General features: G+C 33.2%; 1 protein-coding gene across 1 annotated transcript; it reads left to right on the top strand.

The window, feature by feature from the left end:
* Positions 1–15,766: 15,766 nt before the first annotated feature.
* Positions 15,767–19,467, top strand: LOC111883137 (uncharacterized). Its single transcript, XM_023879496.3, has 9 exons — positions 15,767–15,916; positions 16,168–16,285; positions 16,932–16,968; positions 17,064–17,133; positions 17,228–17,332; positions 17,837–17,987; positions 18,108–18,190; positions 18,951–19,044; positions 19,126–19,467. Exons 1-9 carry the CDS (start codon positions 15,895–15,897, stop codon positions 19,196–19,198), a joined length of 753 nt encoding a protein of 250 aa, XP_023735264.1. The 5' UTR covers positions 15,767–15,894; the 3' UTR covers positions 19,199–19,467.
* Positions 19,468–26,717: the final 7,250 nt, after the last annotated feature.

Below are 26,717 nucleotides of genomic sequence, written 5' to 3'. Positions count from 1 at the left end.
GTGCATCTGGAGCAAGGATTATAGGCCATTGTTGATTATAGAAGAGTTGTTGTGCAAGAAAGAGAAGGGATTGGCTAAAGGAACAGCAAGGGAGTCACATTCTAAGGATTGGGGACACAGAGAATACATCATCCAGGTAAGAATTCGAATTTACTCTGCTATGTTGATGTGATTATGGAATTAGGGTTTATGGAACCCTTTTGTGAATAGATTGAATGTTACCCTAGTCCCCTAAACGATTGTAACCCTGTATTGGGACGCTTGGAGGTCCAGAATGTCCCATGACTGTGTATTTCGGGAATTGATGAAGGTTTTGGATTGGAATCCTTATGCCTTAGGTCAAAATGTAAATTATGAATCATAGGGTGTATCATGAGCACTGAAATGAGGACTTTACGTGATGGATCAGCCTAGGAAGGCCAGACCTAGGAATGGTCGAAGCAGTTCTGACCTTAGGATGCAGTTTGAGCGGTTGCATGGCATGGACTCGCCGAGTTAGATGAACAGACTCGCCGAGTAGCTTGAAGATTAACTGGGACTCGTCGAGTTGTTCTTCAGACTCGGCGAGTTGAGTCGGGGTGGCCCCGCGATTCTTCCAGGAGTAACTCGTCGGGTCAAGGAGGATACTCGACGAGTAGAAAGGGAATCTCAGAGAATTGGAGGACGTCTAGACTCGCCGAGTCACCATGGCACTCGCCGAGTCCGGTCGAGTTGACCGTTGATCAGAGTTGACCTAAGTCTGACTTCTTAGGGATAGTCACACTTAGAAGATATAAGTGTTAATGAGAGTTATGTGATGTTATAGGGAGGTTGTAGCTCGACGGGTTGTGCACGAGTGATTTCAGGATTTGCTAGCTTTCAGCATTCACGAGGTGAGTCTTCTCACTATACTGTACCCGGAAGGGTTTGACTGTGTGACCGGAAGGTCAGATATGATATGTGATATGTATGCTATATGTGGCAAGCTGTTTGTTATATGTGCTATGTATGTTATGGGCCGGAAGGCGATTATATTATGGGCCGGAAGGCAATATGTTATGGGCCGGAAGGCAATATGTTGTGTGATGGACCGGAAGGTCGGCGTGGGTAGGACCGGAAGGTTTACCCAGCAGGGACGGAAGTCCCCTGAGACACATGGACCGGAAGGTCAGGGCCTGGAAAGGCGTATGTGCGTAAGTTGTATATTGGGGAACTCACTAAGCATTTATGCTTACAGTTGTTATGTATATGTTTCAGGTACTAGCGAGGACCGTGGGAAGGCGCCGGCGTGATCGGTACACACTGGAGAATGTTTTGATGATCTTGGGGTTTAGACAATTCGTATTTGACATGACACTTCAATTATTTATGCCTTGTTTTGAATGGGAATACTTTATTTTTTTTTTTATGAAAAATTTATTTGAAAATTTGCGTTGTTACATTCGAACTCGTGGAATTGTTTATGTTGACTATTTTCGATCCCAAAAAATTTTAGCTAATCAAGTGATTTAGGTGTTAGCTTGAGACTTGGTAAGAAAGTCAGTAATAAGGATAAGTTTCAGGCCCACTTGATATCTCGATGGGTGAGACACCTTGATTCTCAAGTATTTGAAATGTGTATTGTACTAATGCGAAATTTCAATCGTCAAGACATTTTCATTTATGCGTGAGTTTGGTTTTGGGTTTGCTTTTATTTAATTGAGGATTACACTAAAATAGGGGATGAATGTTGGTAACTTTAGTGTTATCAACATATTTTTGTGTAGCTAGTGTTGTTATTGAGACATGCTACGTTCAATTTACTATATTAGACTAGAGGTATAGTGTGCACACTTTGAGTGGTAAATGTGAACTCGAGTATACGATGATCCAGTGGCAACGCCCTTGGTGAGGTCTAGGGGCAATGCCCTTTCAGGGTCCTAAGGGTCAAAACCCCTGGCGGTGGTTCCACTAATCGGTTAGTGGGCAAGATCAAGAGGCAACACTTTTAGTGCCAAAATAGATGTAACCACCTTTTAACGACTTTTCTTCCTTGTATTAAGTGAATGCCAACTTTACCATTACATGGTTGAGTTTATTCAATCATTCCATTAAAACATTCATTATGGATCACTACAAGAAATGGGGGCATTAGCGACGACACCTTTAGCGGCGATGCCAAAGGATACCCAAAATTGTTTTGAAAAAATATTGGGTGTTAGACGTGGCCATATCAGAGGCATCAGGCGTAAACCTTCTACCATTGTGTCGATGTACGATCAAGAACAACCACTGACACAGCCACCACCACAATCATAGGTGACAAGACTATTTAATTTTGGTAATTGTTGGTTTAGTAATAGTTTCAAAATTTGGTAATTGTTAGTTTGATAATAGTTTATATATTGGTAATTGTTAGTTTGGTTATAGTTTGATATATTGTTATTTTATAGCTTGGTAATTGTTAGTTTATAAAAGTACAATGCTGTAATGGTATTTTGTAGGTTGGTAATTGTTAGTTATAGTACTATGCTATAATGTTTTATATGCAATATGTGGAATGTATATTTTGTATATAGAATGTTATAATGCTAGTTTAACTTATAAGACTATGTTATTTTATTTGTAGTTGGAATAGATTTAAACAATGTTAAAAGATCCGGCATGTAGTGCTGCACTTGAAGATTGGTTTCGTTTGTTGCCACAACGAAATGAAACTGGAGGAAACGAGGAGAGCGATGATGGCGAGTAGATAGTTGTAGGATTTTTTTATGTTTTATTTGTGCAAACATTTTAGACTAGTATTTTCGATATTTTGTTATATGTTAAATCAGACGAGTATTTTAAACGGATATTGTATTAATATTTTGGAATGGAATGATGTAGGATTAGATTAATTAATATCATACCAGTTTTTTTTTTTTTTTTTTTTTTCAGTTTTAATGTGAAATATATATATATATATATATATATATATATATATATATATATATATATATATATATATATATATATATATAGATATATATAAGAAAAACACCAGTACCGACGATGCCTTTAGTGGCAACAATAGGTTATTACCAGCGACTGGTCTTTAGCGGCGACATGAGCTTATTAGCGACGACAAACAAGCATTAGCGGCGACAATTTGATTAATAACGAAAAAACATTAACATCGACCTGGCCATATATGAGGCATCGGGCGCAAACTTTCTACGGTTGTATCGATGTACGATCAGGAACAACTACTGACACAGCCACCACCACAATCATAGGTGACAAAAACTATATAATTTTGGTAATTGTTTAAAATGTTGGTAATTGTTGGCTTAGTATTAGTTTCAAAATTTAGTAATTGTTAGTTTGATAATAGTTTATATATTGGTAATTGTTAGTTTGGTTATACTTTGTTATACTTGTATTTTATAGCTTGGTAATTGTTAGTTTGATAATATTTTATATATTGGTAATTGATGGTTTGGTTATAGTTTGATAAATTGTTATTTTATAGCTTGGTAATTGTTAGTTTATAAAAGTACAATGCTGTAATGGTATTTTGTAGGTTGGTAATTGTTAGTTATAGTACAATGCTATAATGTTTTATATGCAATATGTGGAATGTATATTTTGTATATAGAATGTTATAATGCTAGTTTAACTTATAAGACTATGTTGTTTTATTAGTAGTTGGAAATGCTTCAAACAATGTTAAAAGATTCGACATGTAGTGCTGCACTTGAAGATTGGTTTCGTTCGTTGCCACAACGAAATGAAACTGAAGGAAACGAGGAAAGCGATGATGACGAGTAGATAGTTGTATGATTTTTTATGTTTTATTTGTGCAAGTATTTTAGACTAGTATTTTCGATATTTTATTATATGTTAAATCAGACGAGTATTTTAAACATATATTGTATTCATATTTTGGAATAGAATGATGTAGGATTAGATTAATTAATATCATACCAATTTTTTTTCAATTTTAATGTGAAATATATATATATATATATATATATATATATATATATATACATATACAATAACGACAAAAATATGAGTTTATAGCCCTTGTAGTTGTTGGAAAATAAGTAGAATGGGTGAGGAATTTGATCTATAAAATTCCTTTGTGGCCAAAGACTATATCACCTATTTCTATACACTTTGGTAGTTGTGCTACCTTGGTAAAGGCATATAGTCAAGTGTAAAATGAAAAATCACGACATGAATTCAGGAGTTAGGCACAATATGGTTCGAGCTTCTAACTCGTGGAATTGTTTATGTTGACTATTTTCGATCCCAAAAAATTTAGCTAATCAAGTGATTTAGGTGTTAGCTTGAGACTTGTTAAGAAAGTCAGTAATAAGGATAAGTTTCAGGCCCACTTGATATCTCGATGGGTGAGACACCTTGATTCTCAAGTATTTGAAATGTGTATTGTACTAATGCGAAATTTCAATCGTCAAGACATTTTCATTTATGCGTGAGTTTGGTTTTGGGTTTGCTTTTATTTAATTGAGGATTACACTAAAATAGGGGATGAATGTTGGTAACTTTAGTGTTATCAACATATTTTTGTGTAACTAGTGTTGTTATTGAGACATGCTAAGTTCAATTTACTATATAAGACTAGAGATATAGTGTGCACACTTTGAGTGGTAAATGTGAACTCGAGTATACGATGGTCCAATGGCAACGCCGTTGGTGAGGTCTAGGGGCAATGCCCTTTCAGGGTCCTAAGGGTCAAAACCCCTGGCGGTGGTTCCACTAATCGGTTAGTGGGCAAGATCAAGAGGCAACACTTTTGGTGCCAAAATAGATGTAACCACCTTTTAACGACTTTTCTTCCTTGTATTAAGTGAATGCCAACTTTAACATTACATGGTTGAGTTTATTCAATCATTCCATTAAAACATTCATTATGGATCACTACAAGAAATGGGGGCATTAGCGGCGACACCTTTAGCGGCGATGCCAAAGGATACCCAAAATTGTTTTGAAAAAATATTGGGTGTTTGACGTGGCCATATCAGAGGCATCGGGTGTAAACCATCTACGATTGTTGCGATGTATGATCAAGAACAACCACTGACACAGCCACCACCACAATCATAGTTGACAAGACTATTTAATTTTGGTAATTGTTGGTTTAGTAATAGTTTCAAAATTTGGTAATTGTTAGTTTGATAATAGTTTATATATTGGTAATTGTTAGTTTGGTTATAGTTTGATATATTGTTATTTTATAGCTTCGTAATTGTTAGTTTATAAAAGTACAATGCTGTAATGGTATTTTGTAGGTTGGTAATTGTTAGTTATAGTACAATGTTATAATGTTTTATATGCAATATGTGGAATGTATATTTTGTATATAGAATGTTATAATGCTAGTTTAACTTATAAGACTATGTTATTTTATTTGTAGTTGGAAATGATTTAAACAATGTTAAAAGATCCGGCATGTAGTGCTGCACTTGAAGATTGGTTTCGTTTGTTGCCACAACGAAATGAAACTAGAGGAAACGAGGAGAGCGATGATGGCGAGTAGATAGTTGTAGGATTTTTTTATGTTTTATTTGTGCAAACATTTTAGACTAGTATTTTCGATATTTTGTTATATGTTAAATCAGACGAGTATTTTAAACGGATATTGTATTAATATTTTGGAATGGAATGATGTAGGATTAGATTAATTAATTTCATACCAGTTTTTTTTTCAGTTTTAATGTGAAATATATATATATATATATATATATATATATATATATATATATATATATATATATATATATATATATATAAGAAAAACACGAGTACCGACGACGCATTTAGTGGCGACAATAGGTTATTACCAGCGACTGGTCTTTAGCGGCGACATGAGCTTATTAGCGACGACAAGCAAGCATTAGCGGCGACAATTTGATTAATAACGAAAAAACATTATTATCGACCTGGCCATATATGAGGCATCGGGCGCAAACTTTCTACGGTTGTGTCAATGTACGATCAGGAACAACCACTGACACAGCCACCACCACAATCATAGGTGACAAAACTATATAATTTTGGTAATTTTTTAAAATGTTGGTAATTCTCGGCTTAGTATTAGTTTCAAAATTTAGTAATTGTAAGTTTGATAATAGTTTATATATTGGTAATTGTTAGTTTGGTTATAGTTTGTTATACTTGTATTTTATAGCTTGGTAATTGTTAGTTTATTAAAGTACAATACTGTAATGGTATTTTGTAGGTTGGTAATTGTTAGTTATAGTACAATGCTATAATGTTTTATATGCAATATGTGGAATGTATATTTTGTATATAGAATGTTATAATGCTAGTTTAACTTATAAGACTATGTTGTTTTATTTGTAGTTGGAAATGCTTCAAACAATGTTAAAAGATTCGACATGTAGTGCTGCACTTGAAGATTGGTTTCGTTCGTTGCCACAACGAAATGAAACTGAAGGAAACGAGGAAAGCGGTGATGACGAGTAGATAGTTGTATGATTTTTTATGTTTTATTTGTGCAAGTATTTTAGACTAGTATTTTCGATATTTTATTATATGTTAAATCAGACGAGTATTTTAAACAGATATTGTATTCATATTTTGGAATAGAATGATGTAGGATTAGATTAATTAATATCATACCAATTTTTTTTCAATTTTAATGTGAAATATATATATATATATATATATATATATATATATATATATATATATATATATATATATATATATATATATATACGATAGCGACAAAAATATGAGTTTATAGCCCTTGTAGTTGTTGGAAAATAAGTAGAATGGGTGAGGAATTTGATCTATAAAATTCCTTTGTGGCCAAAGACTATATCACCTATTTCTATACACTTTGGTAGTTGTGCTACCTTGGTAAAAGCATATAGTCAAGTGTAAAATGAAAAATCACGACATGAATTCAGGAGTTAGGCACAATATGGTTCGAGCTTCTAACTCGTGGAATTGTTTATGTTGATTATTTTTGATCCCAAAAAAATTTAGCTAATCAAGTGATTTAGGTGTTAGCTTGAGACTTGGTAAGAAAGTCAGTAATAAGGATAAGTTTCAGGCCCACTTGATATCTCGATGGGTGAGACACCTTGATTCTCAAGTATTTGAAATGTGTATTGTACTAATGCGAAATTTCAATCGTCAAGACATTTTCATTTATGCGTGCGTTTGGTTTTGGGTTTGCTTTTATTTAATTGAGGATTACACTAAAATAGGGGATGAATGTTGGTAACTTTAGTGTTATCAACATATTTTTGTGTAGCTAGTGTTGTTATTGAGACATGCTAAGTTCAATTTACTATATTAGACTAGAGATATAGTGTGCACACTTTGAGTGGTAAATGTGAACTCGAGTATACGATGGTCCAGTGGCAACGCCCTTGGTGAGGTCTAGGGGCAATGCCCTTTCAGGGTCCTAAGGGTCAAAACCCCTGGCGGTGGTTCCACTAATCGGTTAGTGGGCAAGATCAAGAGGCAACACTTTTGGTGCCAAAATAGATGTAACCACCTTTTAACGACTTTTCTTCCTTGTATTAAGTGAATGCCAACTTTAACATTACATGGTTGAGTTTATTCAATCATTCCATTAAAACATTCATTATGGATCACTACAAGAAATGGGGGCATTAGCGGCGACACCTTTAGCGGCGATGCCAAAGGATACCCAAAATTGTTTTGAAAAAATATTGGGTGTTCGACGTGGCCATATCAGAGGCATCGGGCGTAAACCTTCTACGATTGTGGCGATGTACGATCAAGAACAACCACTGACACAGCCACCACCACAATCATAGGTGACAAGACTATTTAATTTTGGTGATTGTTGGTTTAGTAATAGTTTCAAAATTTGGTAATTGTTAGTTTCATAATAGTTTATATATTGGTAATTGTTAGTTTGGTTATAGTTTGATATATTGTTATTTTATAGCTTCGTAATTGTTAGTTTATAAAAGTACAATGCTGTAATGGTATTTTGTAGGTTGGTAATTGTTAGTTATAGTACAATGCTATAATGTTTTATATGCAATATGTGGAATGTATATTTTGTATATAGAATGTTATAATGCTAGTTTAACTTATAAGACTATGTTGTTTTATTTGTAGTTGGAAATGCTTCAAACAATGTTAAAAGATTCGACATGTAGTGCTGCACTTGAAGATTGGTTTCGTTCGTTGCAACAACGAAATGAAACTGAAGGAAACGAGGAAAGCGATGATGACGAGTAGATAGTTGTATGATTTTTTATGTTTTATTTGTGCAAGTATTTTAGACTAGTATTTTCGATATTTTATTATATGTTAAATCAGACGAGTATTTTAAACAGATATTGTATTCATATTTTGGAATAGAATGATGTAGGATTAGATTAATTAATATCATACCAATTTTTTTTCAATTTTATTGTGAAATATATATATATATATATATATATATATATATATATATATATATATATATATATATAGATACGATAGCGACAAAAATATGAGTTTATAGCCCTTGTAGTTGTTGGAAAATAAGTAGAATGGGTGAGGAATTTGATCTATAAAATTCCTTTGTGGCCAAAGACTATATCAGCTATTTCTATACACTTTGGTAGTTGTGCTACCTTGGTAAAAGCATATAGTCAAGTGTAAAATGAAAAATCACGACATGAATTCAGGAGTTAGGCACAATATGGTTCGAGCTTCTAACTCGTGGAATTGTTTATGTTGACTATTTTCGATCCCAAAAAAATTTAGCTAATCAAGTGATGAAGGGGTTAGCTTGAGACTTGGTAAGAAAGTCAGTAATAAGGATAAGTTTCAGGCCCACTTGATATCTCGATGGGTGAGACACCTTGATTCTCAAGTATTTGAAATGTGTATTGTACTAATGCGAAATTTCAATCGTCAAGACATTTTCATTTATGCGTGAGTTTGGTTTTGGGTTTGCTTTTATTTAATTGAGGATTACACTAAAATAGGGGATGAATGTTGGTAACTTTAGTGTTATCAACATATTTTTGTGTAGCTAGTGTTGTTATTGAGACATGCTAAGTTCAATTTACTATATTAGACTAGAGATATAGTGTGCACACATTGAGTGGTAAATGTGAACTCGAGTATACGATGGTCCAGTGGCAACGCCCTTGGTGAGGTCTAGGGGCAATGCCCTTTCAGGGTCCTAAGGTTCAAAACCCCTGGCGGTGGTTCCACTAATCGGTTAGTGGGCAAGATCAAGAGGCAACACTTTTGGTGCCAAAATAGATGTAACCACCTTTTAACGACTTTTCTTCCTTGTATTAAGTGAATGCCAACTTTAACATTACATGGTTGAGTTTATTCAATCATTCCATTAAAACATTCATTATGGATCACTACAAGAAATGGGGGCATTAGCGGCGACACCTTTAGCGGCGATGCCAAAGGATACCAAAAATTGTTTTGAAAAAATATTGGGTGTTCGACGTGGCCATATCAGAGGCATCGGGCGTAAACCTTCTACGATTGTGGCGATGTACGATCAAGAACAACCACTGACCCAGCCACCACCACAATCATAGGTGACAAGACTATTTAATTTTGGTAATTGTTGGTTTAGTAATAGTTTCCAAATTTGGTAATTGTTAGTTTCATAATAGTTTATATATTGGTAATTGATAGTTTGGTTATAGTTTGATATATTGTTATTTTATAGCTTCGTAATTGTTAGTTTATAAAAGTACAATGTTGTAATGGTATTTTGTAGGTTGGTAATTGTTAGTTATAGTACAATGCTATAATGTTTTATATGCAATATGTGGAATGTATATTTTGTATATAGAATGTTATAATGCTAGTTTAACTTATAAGACTATGTTATTTTATTTGTAGTTGGAAATGATTTAAACAATGTTAAAAGATCCGGCATGTAGTGCTGCACTTGAAGATTGGTTTCGTTTGTTGCCACAACGAAATGAAACTAGAGGAAACGAGGAGAGCGATGATGGCGAGTAGATAGTTGTAGGATTTTTTTATGTTTTATTTGTGCAAACATTTTAGACTAGTATTTTCGATATTTTGTTATATGTTAAATCAGACGAGTATTTTAAACGGATATTGTATTAATATTTTGGAATGGAATGATGTAGGATTAGATTAATTAATTTCATACCTGTTCTTTTTTTTCAGTTTTAATGTGAAATATATATATATATATATATATAAGAAAAACACCAGTACCGGCGACGCCTTTAGTGGCGACAATAGGTTATTACCAGCGACTGGTCTTTAGCGGCGACATGAGCTTATTAGTGACGACAAACAAGCCTTAGCGGCGACAATTTGATTAATAACGAAAAAACATTAACATCGACCTGGCCATATATGAGGCATCGGGCGCAAACTTTCTACGGTTGTGTAGATGTACGATCAGGAACAATCACTGACACAGCCACCACCACAATCATAGGTGACAAAACTATATAATTTTGGTAATTGTTTAAAATGTTGGTAATTGTTGGCTTAGTATTAGTTTCAAAATTTAGTAATTGTTAGTTTGATAATAGTTTATATATTGGTAATTGTTAGTTTGGTTATAGTTTGTTATACTTGTATTTTATAGCTTGGTAATTGTTAGTTTATTAAAGTACAATACTGTAATGGTATTTTGTAGGTTGGTAATTGTTAGTTATAGTACAATGCTATAATGTTTTATATGCAATATGTGGAATGTATATTTTGTATATAGAATGTTATAATGCTAGTTTAACTTATAAGACTATGTTGTTTTATTTGTAGTTGGAAATGCTTCAAACAATGTTAGAAGATCCGACATGTAGTGCTGCACTTGAAGATTGGTTTCGTTCGTTGCCACAACGAAATGAAACTGAAGGAAACGACGAAAGCGATGATGACGAGTAGATAGTTGTATGATTTTTTTATGTTTTATTTGTGCAAGTATTTTAGACTAGTATTTTCGATATTTTATTATATGTTAAATCAGACGAGTATTTTAAACAGATATTGTATTCATATTTTGGAATTGAACGATGTAGGATTAGATTAATTAATATCATACCAATTTTTTTTCAATTTTAATGTGAAATATATATATATATATATATATATATATATATATATATATATATATATATATATATATATATATAATAGCGACAAAAATATGAGTTTATAGCCCTTGTAGTTGTTGGAAAATAAGTAGAATGGTTGAGGAATTTGATCTATAAAATTCCTTTGTGGCCAAAGATTGTATCATCTATTTCTATACACTTTGGTAGTTATGCGACCTTGGTAAAGGCATATAGTCAAGTGTAAAATGAAAAATCACGACATGAATTCAGGAGTTAGGCACAATATGGTTCGAGCTTCTAACTCGTGGAATTGTTTATGTTGACTATTTTCGATCCCAAAAAAATTTAGCTAATCAACTGATGAAGGGGTTAGCTAGAGACTTGGTAAGAAAGTCAGTAATAAGGATAAGTTTCACGCCCACTTGATATCTCGATGGGTGAGACACCTTGTTTCTCAAGTATTTGAAATGTGTATTGTACTAATGCGAAATTTCAATCGTCAAGACATTTTCATTTATGCGTGAGTTTGGTTTTGGGTTTGCTTTTAGTTAATTGAGGATTACACTAAAATAGGGGATGAATGTTGGTAACTTTAGTGTTATCAACATATTTTTGTGTAGCTAGTGTTGTTATTGAGACATGCTAAGTTCAATTTACTATATTAGACTAGAGGTATAGTGTGCACACTTTGAGTGGTAAATGTGAACTCGAGTATACGATGGTCCAGTGGCAACGCCCTTGGTGAGGTCTAGGGGCAATGCCCTTTCAGGGTCCTAAGGGTCAAAACCCCTGGCGGTGGTTCCACTAATCGGTTAGTGGGCAAGATCAAGAGGCAACACTTTTGGTGCCAAAATAGATGTAACCACCTTTTAACGACTTTTCTTCCTTGTATTAAGTGAATGCCAACTTTAACATTACATGGTTGAGTTTATTCAATCCTTCTATTAAAACATTCATTATGCATCACTACAAGAAATGGGGGCATTAGCGGCGACACCTTTAGCGGCGATGCCAAAGGATACCCAAAATTGTTTTGAAAAGATATTGGGTGTTCGACGTGGCCATATCAGAGGCATCGGGCGTAAACCTTCTACGGTTGTGTCGATGTACGATCAAGAACAACCACTGACACAGCCACCACCACAATCATAGGTGACAAGTCTATATAATTTTGGTAATTGTTGGTTTAGTAATAGTTTCAAAATTTGGTAATTGTTAGTTTGATAATAGTTTATATATTGGTAATTTTTAGTTTGGTTATAGTTTGATATATTGTTATTTTATATCTTGGTAATTGTTAGTTTATAAAAGTACAATGCTGTAATGGTATTTTGTAGGTTGGTAATTGTTAGTTATAGTACAATGCTATAATGTTTTATATGCAATATGTGGAATGTATATTTTGTATATAGAATGTTATAATGCTAGTTTAACTTATAAGACTATGTTGTTTTATTTGTAGTTGGAAATGCTTCAAACAATGTTAAAAGATCCGGCATGTAGTGTTGCACTTGAAGATTGGTTTCGTTCGTTGCCACAACGAAATGAAACTGGAGGAAACGAGGAAAGTGATGATGACGAGTAGATAGTTGTATGATTTTTTTATGTTTTATTTGTGCAACTATTTTAGACTAGTATTTTCGATATTTTATTATATGTTAAATCAGACGAGTATTTTAAACAGATATTGTATTCATATTTTGGAATGGAACGATGTAGGATTAGATTAATTAATATCATACCAATTTTTTTTTCAATTTTAATGTGAAATATATATATATATATATATATATATATATATATATATATATATATATATATATATATATATAAGAAAAACACCAGTACCGACGACGCCTTTAGTGGCGACAATAGGTTATTGTCTTTAGCGGCGACATGAGCTTATTAGCGACGACAAACAACCATTAGCGGCGACAATTTGATTAATAACAAAAAAACATTAACATCGACGTGGCCATATCAGAGGCATCATGCGTAAACCTTCTACGATTGTGTCGATGTACGATCAAGAACAACCACTGACACAGCCACCACCACAATCACAGGTGACAAAACTATTTTATTTTGGTAATTGTTTAAAATGTTGGTAATTGTTGGCTTAGTAATAGTTTCAAAATTTAGTAATTGTTAGTTTGATAATAGTTTATATATTCTTAATTGTTAGTTTGGTTATAGTTTTTTATACTGGTATTTTATAGCTTGGTAATTGTTAGTTTATTAAAGTACAATACTGTAATGGTATTTTGTAGGTTGGTAATTGTAAGTTATAGTACAATCCTATAGTGTTTTATATGCAATATGTGGAATGTATATTTTGTATATAGAATGTTATAATGTTAGTTTAACTTATAAGACTATATTGTTTTATTTGTAGTTGGAAATGCTTCAAACAATGTTAAAAGATCCGGCATGTAGTGCTGCACTTGAAGATTGGTATCGTTCGTTGCCACAACGAAATGAAACTGGAGGAAACGAGGAAAGCGATGATGACGAGTAGATAGTTGTATGATTTTTTTTATGTTTTATTTGTGCAAGTACTTTAGACTAGTATTTTCGAGATTTTATTATATGTTAAGTCAGACGAGTATTTTAAACAGATATTGTATTCATATTTTGGAATGGAACGATGTAGGATTAGATTAATTAATATCATACCAATTTTTTTTCAATTTTAATGTGAAATATATATATATATATATATATATATATATATATATATATATATATATATATATATATATATATATATATGATAGCGACAAAAATATGAGTTTATAGCCCTTGTAGTTGTTGGAAAATAAGTAGAATGGTTGAGGAATTTGATCTATAAAATTCTTTTGTGGCCAAAGACTATATCACCTATTTCTATACACTTTGGTAGTTGTGCTACCTTGGTAAACGCATATAGTCAAGTGTAAAATGAAAAATCACGACATGAATTCAGGAGTTAGGCACAATATGCTTCGAGCTTCTAACTCGTGGAATTGTTTATGCTGACTATTTTCGATCCCAAAAAAATTTACCTAATCAACTGATGAAGGGGTTAGCTAGAGACTTGGTAAGAAAGTCAGTAATAAGGATAAGTTTCAGGCCGACTTGATATCTCGATGGGTGAGACATCTTGATTCTCAAGTATTTGAAATGTGTATTGTACTAATGCGAAATTTCAATCGTCAAGACATTTTCATTTATGCGTGAGTTTGGTTTTGGGTTTGCTTTTAGTTAATTGAGGATTACACTAAAATAGGGGATGAATGTTTGTAACTTTAGTGTTATCAACATATTTTTGTGTAGCTAGTGTTGTTATTGAGACATGCTAAGTTCAATTTACTATATTAGACTAGAGGTATAGTGTGCACACTTTGAGTGGTAAATGTGAACTCGAGTATACGATGATCCAGTGGCAACGCCCTTGGTGAGGTCTAGGGGCAATGCCCTTTCAGGGTCCTAAGGGTCAAAACCCCTGGCGGTGGTTCCACTAATCGGTTAGTAGGCAAGATCAAGAGGCAACACTTTTGCTGCCAAAATAGATGTAACCACCTTTTAACGACTTTTCTTCCTTGTATTAAGTGAATGCCAACTTTAACATTACATGGTTGAGTTTATTCAATCATTCCATTAAAACATTCATTATGGATCACTACAAGAAATGGGGGCATTAGCGGCGACACCTTTAGCGGCGATGCCAAAGGATACCCAAAATTGTTTTGAAAAAATATTGGGTGTTCGACGTGGCTATATTAGAGGCATCGGGCGTAAACCTTCAACGATTGTGGCGATGTACGATCAAGAACAACCACTGACACAGCCACCACCACAATCATAGGTGACAAGACTATTTAATTTTAGTAATTGTTGGTTTAGTATAGTACAATGCTATAATGTTTTATATGCAATATGTGGAATGTATATTTTGTATATAGAATGTTATAATGCTAGTTTAACTTATAAGACTATGTTATTTTATTTGTAGTTGGAAATGATTTAAACAATGTTAAAAGATCCGGCATGTAGTGCTATATATATATATATATATATATATATATATATATATATATATATATATATATATATATATATATATATATATATATATATATATATCGACAAAAAATCAACGTCGACGTTTTAACGACGACACGTCGCCGCTAATAGTATTAGCGGCGACAAGCCCCACTTTTAGCGACAAACCCTGTCGCCGGTAATACTCTAATTTCTTCTAGTGCTATTAGCTAAAAAAAAACATTTGCATATTTTAGGCAAATCTTAGACCCACGTCTGCATGGATGTTTCGTCTTCGTTTCCTAAATCAAAATGCTTTCTTGTATATGCCTACTTGTGGGTGATAAGCGCATACATATGTTGCTGACTTGTCGCTATGTATCAGAATATATGAGGTAATTTGTTGGTTATCATGTGGAAATTGTGTTCACATAATATCATATCTGGAGCACTTTTCTTCTACCAACTGGCTACAAGCATATATTCTATTTTGAAGATTTCCACCGCAACCTCAGTGAAAAATTACATCTAGGATTTATATTTCTATTTTCTTCCATTAGATAATTGGTTGGAATTCTATCTTGAAAACCAATAAAGATTCCTACTTTATTACTCACTTTCTCAAATGTGCTTTTTGTTTTCTTATTCTAGTTTGGTAGGTGGTTTTAGGCTGTGTATAACTGGTGTAGAACTAGCTGATTCAGATAAATGTGCTAGTAACCCATTTTCGTAATTTTCCCACACCTGACACTTGTTATAAATAGACACAAACAACCTTCGATCTTTATAAATTATCATTTACTTCAATAGCAAAGGTTTGAACACTATGAGCTCTAATCGAGGTTCCGGTCAGTCTTTTTTCTTTTTTCCCCATCTTTAAGCGATCAACTGTCGCAACAAATTCTTTCTTTTACTTTTTTTTTCGCAAAACCGTTGTTTTCCAAACTCCCGCTATGACTATTTCTATAACTAGCTACGGCTCTAGGGCTTAGAGTAATCCTACCATTGTTTTTAATTCTTACTTGTTTCATTTAGATGATATATCTTGCATGGTTGCAAAGATTTAATGGTTTAATAGCATTTTTTTTTTTTTTCTCAGGTAGTCGCAATCTTAGAAGAAACGCGTTGGAGTTCGGGAGGACTTTTGTGGTGATGCCCAAAGGAACTCACAAAGCAACTATTGTTTGGTTGCATGGCATTGGAGAGAAGGGTTCAAGGTGATTATGCATCTTTGGTTATATTAACTTTTAAGAACATTCAGAGGGCTACTCTTTTTGGAATCGAATATTGTGATTTGACTATACATATATTCTTTTTTGGTTAAATGATCATGTTTTGTTCTATATATGGACTATGCGTGCATGATCAAGGATCTTCACAGTCAACTTTTAATTGGAGTCTTCTAATCGAGTTTTCACTTTTAAAAAAACGGATCGATATCTTTGACGTTTGAATTGAATTGAAGTCAAGAGTTATTTTCATATATCGAAATGGCGTGTTCCAAAAACATATTGTGTTATTTCATTTGCTTAATTATATAAAATGCATTAGAACATAATTAAACATCTAGAAAGTTTTTTGTCAATTTTGAATATGAAAAGTGTCTTATGCTCGATTCTTGACTGCCTTTTTGAGATTGAGGTGGTCCTTAGATAAGCAACTTGATAGACCAATTTTTTGATGTTGAAATAAAGCAACTACAACATATGAAAAACCACCATGCATGAGTTTAACACGAATGGCGTCCGCAATCCACGTGGCGTCTCACATGCGACAATAAGAACTTATGGGTTCAGATTCCATTTCTTTTTGCCAATTAAATAAAGAAAAATAGTAATCATGTCTGTTGTTCTTGCTTTACAGTTGGACTCAAATCTTGGAAACTCTGCCACTTCCCAATGTAATGATTCGAAATCTTTATTCACTATACTCAAACAAATTCACACATAATTTTCTCTATATATAACTATTGTGTAATTTTGATTTATGATGTAGATCAAATGGATCTGCCCGAGTGCACCAACTCGTCTAGTAACTCTATTTGGTGGATATCCTTGCACTGCTTGTATGTTCTGTATTTCTGAAATCCTGTAGTATTTAAAGGTTGTGGAATTTAATAAGCGATCATGATTTTACGACATTTATGTTGATCTTATCAGGGTTTAATATGGAAAGCATGTCGGAAGATGCGTGTGATGATTTGGAGGGCTTAGATGCTTCTGCAACACATGTTGCAAATCTCTTGATTAGTGAGCCAGATGATGGTATGAAAGCAAACACAACTCTTAATAACCCTCATATATCACACTCAAATTACAACATTTTACTTTTCAAAATATTTTCAAGCTACTACAATTACATAATTGTCTTGTTCTAACCGATAAAAAAACTGAATAAATCATGAGAATTGTGTGAGAATAAGTATATATATATATATATATATATATATATATATATATATATATATATATATATATATATATATATATATATGTGTGTGTGTGTGTGTGTGTTCCCCTTTCTTTATATGGAAAGATTCATATACAATGTTTCCATAACCATTGAAAATGATGTTCTTTATGCGACTATTGAAAATGGAACAAAGTGGGGCCATTGGAATTTAACGTTTTTAACTTGTTATAAAAATAAGAAATTTGCATGGTTATAACTACTACCTTTTTTGATTGTATCAAATACATCTAAAAAAACACAATTTGAATAGAAAAAACCAAACCTTCTTCCTTACGATTTATATTTTCCATTTACAGTTAAACTAGGGGTTGCAGGCTTCAGTATGGGTGCAGCTGTCGCTCTCTACTCGGCAACATGTCGAGCTCTTGGGCAATATGGGAATGGAAACCGATACCCCATCAACCTTAGTGCTGCTGTGGCTCTTAGTGGCTGGCTCCCATGTTCCAGGTTTTACATATGTTTTTTGCAAACTTACTATATATGCTCACCTAACATTTTTAGCTTTATTTTGCTAGTCCATTTTATAATTAATATCGTTAGATCTCTTAATATATATTTTTTTTGTAGGAATTTAAGGAACAGAGTGGGATTATCACAAGAAGCTTTAAGGCGTGCATCATCACTACCTATTTTGCTTTGTCATGGAAAAGGTATTTGCTTATAACTCAACTTCTTGTCACCAAATAAAGCCTCCCGTATTATTGTAATCCAGTAGGGAAAAAGAAAGTTACATTGGTGCATCATGGTGATCAAGATCACCCTTTTTTTACCATACAAATCATGTTATGTCATGTTCTATTACTTTGAGTGTTCCCATATTAAGGTTCCATTGTTTTGCGTGTCTTTTCATGCACAAGATAACATGGACTGTGTACGAAATATAACTTTGAGTGGAACTAAAACTCATGTCAATGGAAGTATCTTCCACCTAAAAAGGGGAAACAAAGTTAAATAGGGATTTGCGATGTGAATTCCCTTTTGATCCTCATCATGAAGAATAGTCCTAGAAAACTTATACGTGTCCAATCAAATAGTTTAATACAATCTAGTCCCTCAAGTTTTGTCCCAAATAACAAATGCAACCATATAGTCGTACGTCAGAGATCAATCCTTGACCAATCCACAACATGATTTGTGTTTTTACAAACATCCCACCCCACGTACATATCCATGGGCATATATGTTCATCTATTTCTTGAAAAACCAAAATGTATCTATTATAATTTAGATGCCGTAATTTGACGATAAATTGAAATGTACATCTTCTCATGGATGCTGAAGCGTAACAATTATCTTTTTGTCTATAAGATGATATATGTAGTTGACATGTATCCTTGTTTTGCTGAAACTATAAAAAGATAAAGTGATTGCATATAGTTTAGTAGTTCATGTGTATGGTCATTGTTTCAGTTGATGATGTCGTAGAGTACAAACTTGGAGAGAAATCTGCACAAACCATGTATTCTGCTGGATTTCAGAGCGTAACATTTCGAACATATAATGCGTAATTCTTGTTCTTTGATTAATCATCTTGAGGACTTTTTCTTAAATTTATACTTATTAATTAATTTTATTTTTCATTCAGGCTTGGTCATTACACAATCATGGAAGAGATCAATGACGTTTGCAACTGGCTCATTGCATGCTTAGGGGCTTGATTAATAACATTTCTTTCCATTTTCTCCATTGTGGATTTATGGACATTTCCGGGTTGGGGTTGGTTGGGGTTGGTTGGGATTGGGGTATAATAGATAGCATATAATTAACTATATATGTAGCATAAGAACAAGTTTATTGTATTAAAACTCAATAAAGTTGGTATCCTTGCAAGCATTTGCAAAGATTTATCAGCTTTCTAAGTTGGAATATTTGTCTTTTTTACATTTTAAGATATTGAAAAGAAGTGAAGGTGACATTAATTTATATATATATTTTCTCTATTATATATTATAGACAATATTACACTAATCGTAATTGCCTCAACGAACAGTTTGTGTCAAAAGTTGACCGTTAATATATCGTTACATGTCCTACATGTGTGAGGGTATTTGTGTCAATATATATTTTGTACCAATTAGAATAATTGAATAGATGTATTTCCAAATACATTCCTTCTCTCACGTCTCATTATAATATATTTTGGCTTTAATTACCATAATTATGCAAGAGAAGAAAATGTTTTATACTTGTGGCCGACCTCTAATGTTACTAAAGTCATGGCCGACGATCAACCATAGCTAGTGGTTTTGGTCTTTGTTTAAAACCAAAACCGAGATGCCCATTCATAGGTTAGATCAACTCACCCATGTGCCTTAGATAGTTAGATCCATGGTAATAATGTTAGGTTTGTTGAGGTCACTAAATCAGGCTGAAGTCATGATTGAAAAAGCAATAGTAGAAAAAGAAGTATCATATGATGTTTGATAGTTGGTACATTTTGATATTGCTTTATATATTTCAATATGAACCGAATGTATTAGAATAAGATTTTTTTTGACAATACGTCAAAGTTCACATGTAATGTTGTTGTTTGGTAGTTGTTTTTGAAGAAACATATTAATGTATTATGGTAGACTTTTGAGGGAAATCAATGGAAATCAGTTGTTAAGTTTGTTTTCATTGTTATCGTATGATGCTAAAACTTATAAAGCCTACAAAATTGTGTCAAAAATTTTGACCAACTGTATTATCAAAAATTGGAGCAGCCTTTTACATCACTTAAAATGTTACCAAATTAAGCAATGTACTTTACATACATGGTTACCTAAACTACGAGCATACTTTAAAGACAAAACTATGGACAAGAATAAGAACTAAAGTATTCTTATATTATCGTGGAATTTACATGTCTTGGGATACAATTGTTGGGTTAGTGTCTAAGTCCATAACTATTTTCGTATGTACTTGACCCAATGGTGTATGGTCCTTTTGGGTTGCCTTCACCAAAGCAACTTGATAGGATGAATTATGGAGAAAAAAGATTAAATATGATTTATTAATATATTATGAGAATAATATATTAAAGGAGAAATCATATTATTTAATTAATATTAGTCAAGAATTAATTGATAATTAATTTTGTGGCTAAAAGAGATTAATTAAACTTAAGGGACTGAAACCGTAATTATAAGATAATTGCATTTTGGCTATGGATCACCTTGGAATAATAGGTTGGACGAATTCTATAGGGAAACCCATTAGAAATCGTCCAAGGGATATTCTAAAAGGGTCCATGGGCTGCTTAGGGCTTAAGCAGTCAGATTAGGGTTTCCTAGTTAAAAACCCTAATAGCCTACATGTATATATAATACCCTTAAGCCCCAAAAACGTGGCTAAGAGTTCCATTAGGGTTTTTGGACGATTTGGGCAGCCTCCCCTCTCCTTATTCTTCATCCTCTTGCTCTTGGTGTTTGTGAGCCATTAGAGGAGTGACACTTGTGACTCTAAGCTTTCTAAAGCCATTACAAGGTGGATTTGAGATTGTTATTGCTATATAACAATCAAAGGTAATTCTCTAAACCCTAATTTCAGTTTATAATATGTTAGATCTAAGATTGTAAGTCTTGGATACATTGCATGTACAATAGAGAAACCTAGATCCAAGCATTAGGGTTTGCATGAGCACATAGGATGTTCTTTTGGCCAAAACCCATCAGTGGTATCAAAGCCTTGATTGGTTTCTGTTGTATGTGATGCTATGTTGAATTATTTACTGAAAATCAAATTCTGGCCTACTGTTTGAACTGACTCGGCGATTCACTAAATGGACTCGGCGAGTCTGCCCTACTCGGCGAGTTCCAATGTGTGACTCGGCGAGTCGAAGCGTCAGACAGAGGGAATTTCGGATTTTATTGTTGTTTTGCTTAAGGATAATTACCATATTCATTTTAAACTTATAAAATACAATTTTTAATGTTTCTAAAAGATTATCCTTGCCAAAACATAAGATAATTACTAATTGATTAGATAATAACTTCCTTATATGATTAAAGATTGATTATTTGTATTAATTGGATAATTTATCTTGCAAGAAATTGAAATTAGGTCAAATATAGATAATGACAAAATTAATTGTTTAATTTCTATTATTTGTTATTTGATCCTTGTGTTGTGAAAAAGTTTCAATTGTGCCCATGTAAGTTTTATGGTTTAAATTTGAACTTAAAGGTTTTGTTTTGAAATTTAAATAGTTGAAACCCTAATGTTTGAAATGTTTCAAAACTTGCCCTTAAGTTTTAGAATTTAAAAGTTGATTAAAAATTTAATTTAAAAATGTTAAAATTCTAAAACCCTAGTATTGTTTTTGAAAAGTTCAAATAACATCCTTATGGTTTTATTAATTAATTAAAGTGTATAATTAAAAGAGATATAATAAATCCATAAAGTTTTGGTTCACAATTTAATTAAATTAAAAGTATAATTGTTAAATTTGACCACCTAGTATTTTAAAAGTATAAAATACACCATATACTATATGTAACATTAAAAGTCTAATATTATATATATGTATGAGTAAAAGTCAGTCTTACCGTTAGTAGGCCTCATTCACGAAGCTGGTCTATAAGGGGTGTTTAAGGAAATTGCCTATAAAATGGCGATTGAATGGGTATCCACTCTTACCCACCGCACTCTTGACTAGTGGAGGATCGTTAGCCGAACGGGTAGGATAGGACAGAAACCTTCCATTGTAAGTATAATGAAGTACAAAAGTAACTAAATGTTTTACAAATTCCCAAACTTAGTTACTTTAGGCAAAAGTGAATTGATGCAATTCCATGAAATTACACTTTGTACCCTTGCAAAGATGTTAGTGGAGCGTGTGTGGTTAACCGGCACACTAAATGGTTCTAAGCAAAGGTAGCAAAGGGTGACTCATTGTTTGTCATAGTTCGGTGGAGCGTGTGTGGTTAACCGGCACATCGAATATGTGATTGTAAGATTTGGGGGCACCATGTAAGTTTGTATGGTTATTCACACCTTGTTTTGTGATCCTCGGCATTCCAGTCACAAATAGAGGGGCATATCGAGATTTAAACATGCCATTGAAAAGTTCAATGAATCTCAAAGGATCTAGGACTTTTCACAACATTTAAAACTTAATCTGTTTTTCGTTTTTCATGGTGGAAAATTAGTGAATCGTCATTCACTTACCTTCAAATGTTCTGCAATTTGGGTTACGGCAAAGTATTGTGTTGGATCCTAGCCTTGATGTTTCATTTGGGTGTCGCATCGAGGATTCTAATCAACTTAACTTGAATTTCTTCTCCCGTTTTGTAGATGTCAAAGTACGACAACTATGGTCTTCCCAAATCCCGTGGAACAAGTTTTCCACATGAAGATGATATTCCACGATTCGATCGAGGAACAAGAGATCATGTTTCACTTCCTCCACCTCCTCCAATTATTCTCCCTAACCCACAATTTCGAAGGTTTGAAAAGTTCAAGCTCACTCAAGCCCTTTTGGCAAGTAAACATGAAGAAGGAAATTCGGTGTGTGCACACATCCTAGAGATGCAGTCACACATTGATAGGTTAAGAATGTTGGGATCCGTTGTCTGTGAGGAGCTGGCTGTTGACTGGGTTTTTCAGTCGCTTCCTAACTCATATAGTGAGTTCACAAGAGAGTATTATATGATGAACCATAACGTGACCCTTATAGATCTCACCTACATGTTTATTGCTGCTGAATTAGCAATGGTTTGGCATACTGGAAAAGCAAAGTTGATTGGTGAATCTGCCTTCCAGACCTCTATGGATATAGGCAATGGCAACGAAAGCCATGCCATGATCGAAGAGTTTGATCATAAGAGAAAGGCAAAGTCTGAAGTAGTTCCATGTGCTGTTCCAAAAGAGTCAATTTGCTTTTATTGCCAAGAGAAGGGGCATTGGAGACGAAGCTGCTCTATTTACCTAAGAGATCTAAGAGATGGGAGAGTCAAAACGTATGACTCTATTTTAGGTAAAATCCATTAACTAACTCTTTTAAGTTCCTATTCTAGATTCTAAATACATGATGTGATAAGATTACATTTGATGTTTTGTAGCATCGAAGAAAAGAAAGGAAGTTTAAGGGAAGAAGTGAGCCGCATCTAATCATGAAGAAATGGATTTCGATCGCATTGCTTGAAGATTAGAATTTTGAGCTACTACATGGAGTTAGAATAAGATTGCTAAGAAATATGTATTAACACAGTTTTTCAATGAATTGCATTGTAAGGACAAATTTTTCCGCAATAAAATAAATTTTGATTTTATATTATTTATTTATCCTTGAAATGGCGTGTATGAAAAATTGATGTTTGAATGTTTTTATTATTAGCAATAATGGATTTGATTCTTAATTATGTTATTTTTCGAAATGTCGAGAATTTACCAAATAGGGAAAGTTCCTCATCACCCAAGTTTCAATTGGACAGAAACTTGGAATCATGCAACATGGTTGCATGATGAATGAGAAATTTCATATTTGGAAATTAGACTAATTCGTTGACAAAGTGTCAAGTGAAGGACTAGGTGATCGAGTACACAAAGTTGTGTGTTGATCAAGTCCACCACAAGAGTGACAAAGATATTCGTCATGATTTACCAAAGGTTTAGTAAATATGATTATACTTATAAGATTAAGTGTAATTCTGAATTGATTGAAAGAGTTTAAATCCATAGCAGAACGGATAAGAAGAATCAAGTAGGCAGAAAGATAAAAGTTTCTGTATTCTAAGAAGAAGGGGAGTACCTTTTATTATGTTTTATGATAGGTCTTAATGATTAAGAACCATATCTCAATTGATCCTCTAAGTGAGTCTTAGTACAATTGTATGTCTGAGAAGAGGAATCAAGAATTGAAGAAATGGTTAAATCAAGAAGTCAATCATACTTCGTTCCAAAACAAGTCTTAGAGTTAAGATTGTGACATTGAGTGACAAGTATTAAGAAGGTTTATAACATTCATCAAATGTAGAATTTGGAAAAAGGTTTTCTTATTCTTGTACATTTGAAATTGGTAAGTTGTGATGTCTTGGATAAGACAAAGACCAACTAGGACCAATTTTGTGAAGTGTTTTTTGTCTTGATAAAAGCTACACTAACTGTTGAATATTTGTTTATCGAGAAATGTTTATTGACAAGAGAATATTATATGTCAAGGAGTCAGTAGGAGTCTTAATGGTCTCGAAAAGTTTCAAGAACTAATCAAGTATAAACCTTATCAATCATCACTAGCACACGACTTGAGGTTTACAACCTATCGTGCTAACACTATCTTGTTTCTGTGCCGTTCCAATTGAGTTAATTATGCATGTGAGTTCTATGAGTTTTCATTTGAACGCATAAAAGGCAAGCACCTTGATTAATGAAAAGTACATTGATAGGAAAGGGTGAGCTGCTTAACTACTTGGAAGACATGGTGGGCACTCGTGTCACCATAAGGCAAGAAATCAAGATTGAGGAAGTTCGGTCCATATAAGTTTGGATTTGTCGCAAACTTTGGTTTTGACAAATTCGCATGGATAGGAACACATACACCATTAAAATCTAAATGTCATAAGATTCCCTCCTTCATGAAAATGACTGTGAGGAAATGCTTTCACTAAGATAGATTTTAAGAAGATAGTGATTGTGAAAATTGTATTCTCGAATTCAATTATGGTTACAGTATCCCTTTCCATGATTCAAATTGTGAAATTTGGCAATTAGTCTGAATTGTTTAGACACACATATGAGCTATCTAAGGCAAAGATGTATAAGTTTGAGAAGCTTAGATAAAGGATTATCAAAGCATTAGGTATTAGAAATATGAACTTAAGAAATTCAATAGGTATTGTTTTTCTGGAAGTTAAGCTGGTTTCTGAATACATGTCAAAGCTAGTGGGAGCATAAGTGTTATGCTTATATGATAATAATCATCATGATAGTGGGGGCATAAATGTTGTGCTTGTATGATTATTAAGGCAAGTATTGCAAGTTAGCAATATTAATTATAGAAAACAAGAGTTATACTTTGCAAAGTCGTAAGGGTTGAAAAGTTGTTTTGCTATAATTAAGGGAGAGAATATTATGCTTCATTTCAAATCTAAAGGCTTAGGTTGTGGAATGTTAATAAAATTAGTCAAGGATACATAGTGCGTTCTCAAAATTTCGATTATGATTATCACATCCCTCTTCATAGTTCGAATTGTGAGAACGTGACACATTAAATATTATGGCAGAAGATTGATAAAGTATCGTATCTTTATGTAAGACATTACGCATTGTGTTTCATACGCTTCGAGTATAGGATCGATTACAAGTGCTATAATATTTGACCATTCTAAAATTTTCCAAATGTCTAGCGCATTTAGAGGGAAAAAGGACAAGAATCGGTTTTGACTACGATAATTAAACAACTATCAAAGGACGATCCAAAGCTCGTTGAGGATTGGTCGCTTGTGAGTAGTTGGAAGTATGGTATAGGATGGACCATATCGACATTATTATGAATAGATAAGATTTTATTAAGAATGAGTTGTCATATGGAAAATATGGAAATGTTTCCATATTAGGAGTTGGATATTGAGAGTCTATGGCAAGATTAGAAAATTTTATGCAAAAGGATGTTCAAGGAATGTACTCTGAGTGAGAGACATCACGTCTATGGAATTGTCTTGTAACAATATCCAATAAAGACTTTTGTGATTTCATTTGCAATATTCATTGTGACTTTTGTGCTATGACTTTACGAAAGGATCATTGCATAAAATGTTAGAATCTAGCATATTCTATGAGTGGCAAGAATTTGATATTCTTACACTTGTGATAAGGATTAGGAGTTGTGAAATGAGTTCATTTGATCTATTTCACAAAGTAAGGACTATAGGTAAACACTGTGTGCATGCTAAGAGCATGGGGCAAGTGTAGTAATAATTCAAGTAAGAAGTTGATTACCCGAAACAACAAATAATGACTAATCAATATGGTGATTAAATAAAATGTTTTATTTATACCCAGAGTTTGGGGCCATATGGGATTAGTATTATTCTTGTGTTTCACTTTGCATGTTTTAACTTCCTGAATAATTAAATTGGTTCAGAACAATCAAATTATTCGAACGAGCCATAGTCGTTCATATGTTGGAAGTAGGTATGAATGAAGACTGTCGTGAATTGGTGTGTGGATTGTCTAGAGTGTATTAGACATAAGCAA

This window comes from Lactuca sativa, chromosome 6, assembly GCF_002870075.4.
Source record: "Lactuca sativa cultivar Salinas chromosome 6, Lsat_Salinas_v11, whole genome shotgun sequence".
NCBI lineage: Eukaryota > Viridiplantae > Streptophyta > Magnoliopsida > Asterales > Asteraceae > Lactuca > Lactuca sativa.
This window is presented reverse-complemented; position numbering and strand designations above follow the sequence as displayed.

Excerpts from the sequence above, each read along its gene's own strand:
- LOC111883137 (XM_023879496.3), top strand. The coding sequence starts at position 15,895 with ATGAGCTCTAATCGAGGTTCCG. Across the intron at positions 16,286-16,931 it reads ATTGGAGAGAAGGGTTCAAG|TTGGACTCAAATCTTGGAAA; the intron begins GTGATTATGCAT and ends CTTGCTTTACAG. Across the intron at positions 19,045-19,125 it reads ACATTTCGAACATATAATGC|GCTTGGTCATTACACAATCA; the intron begins GTAATTCTTGTT and ends TTTTTCATTCAG.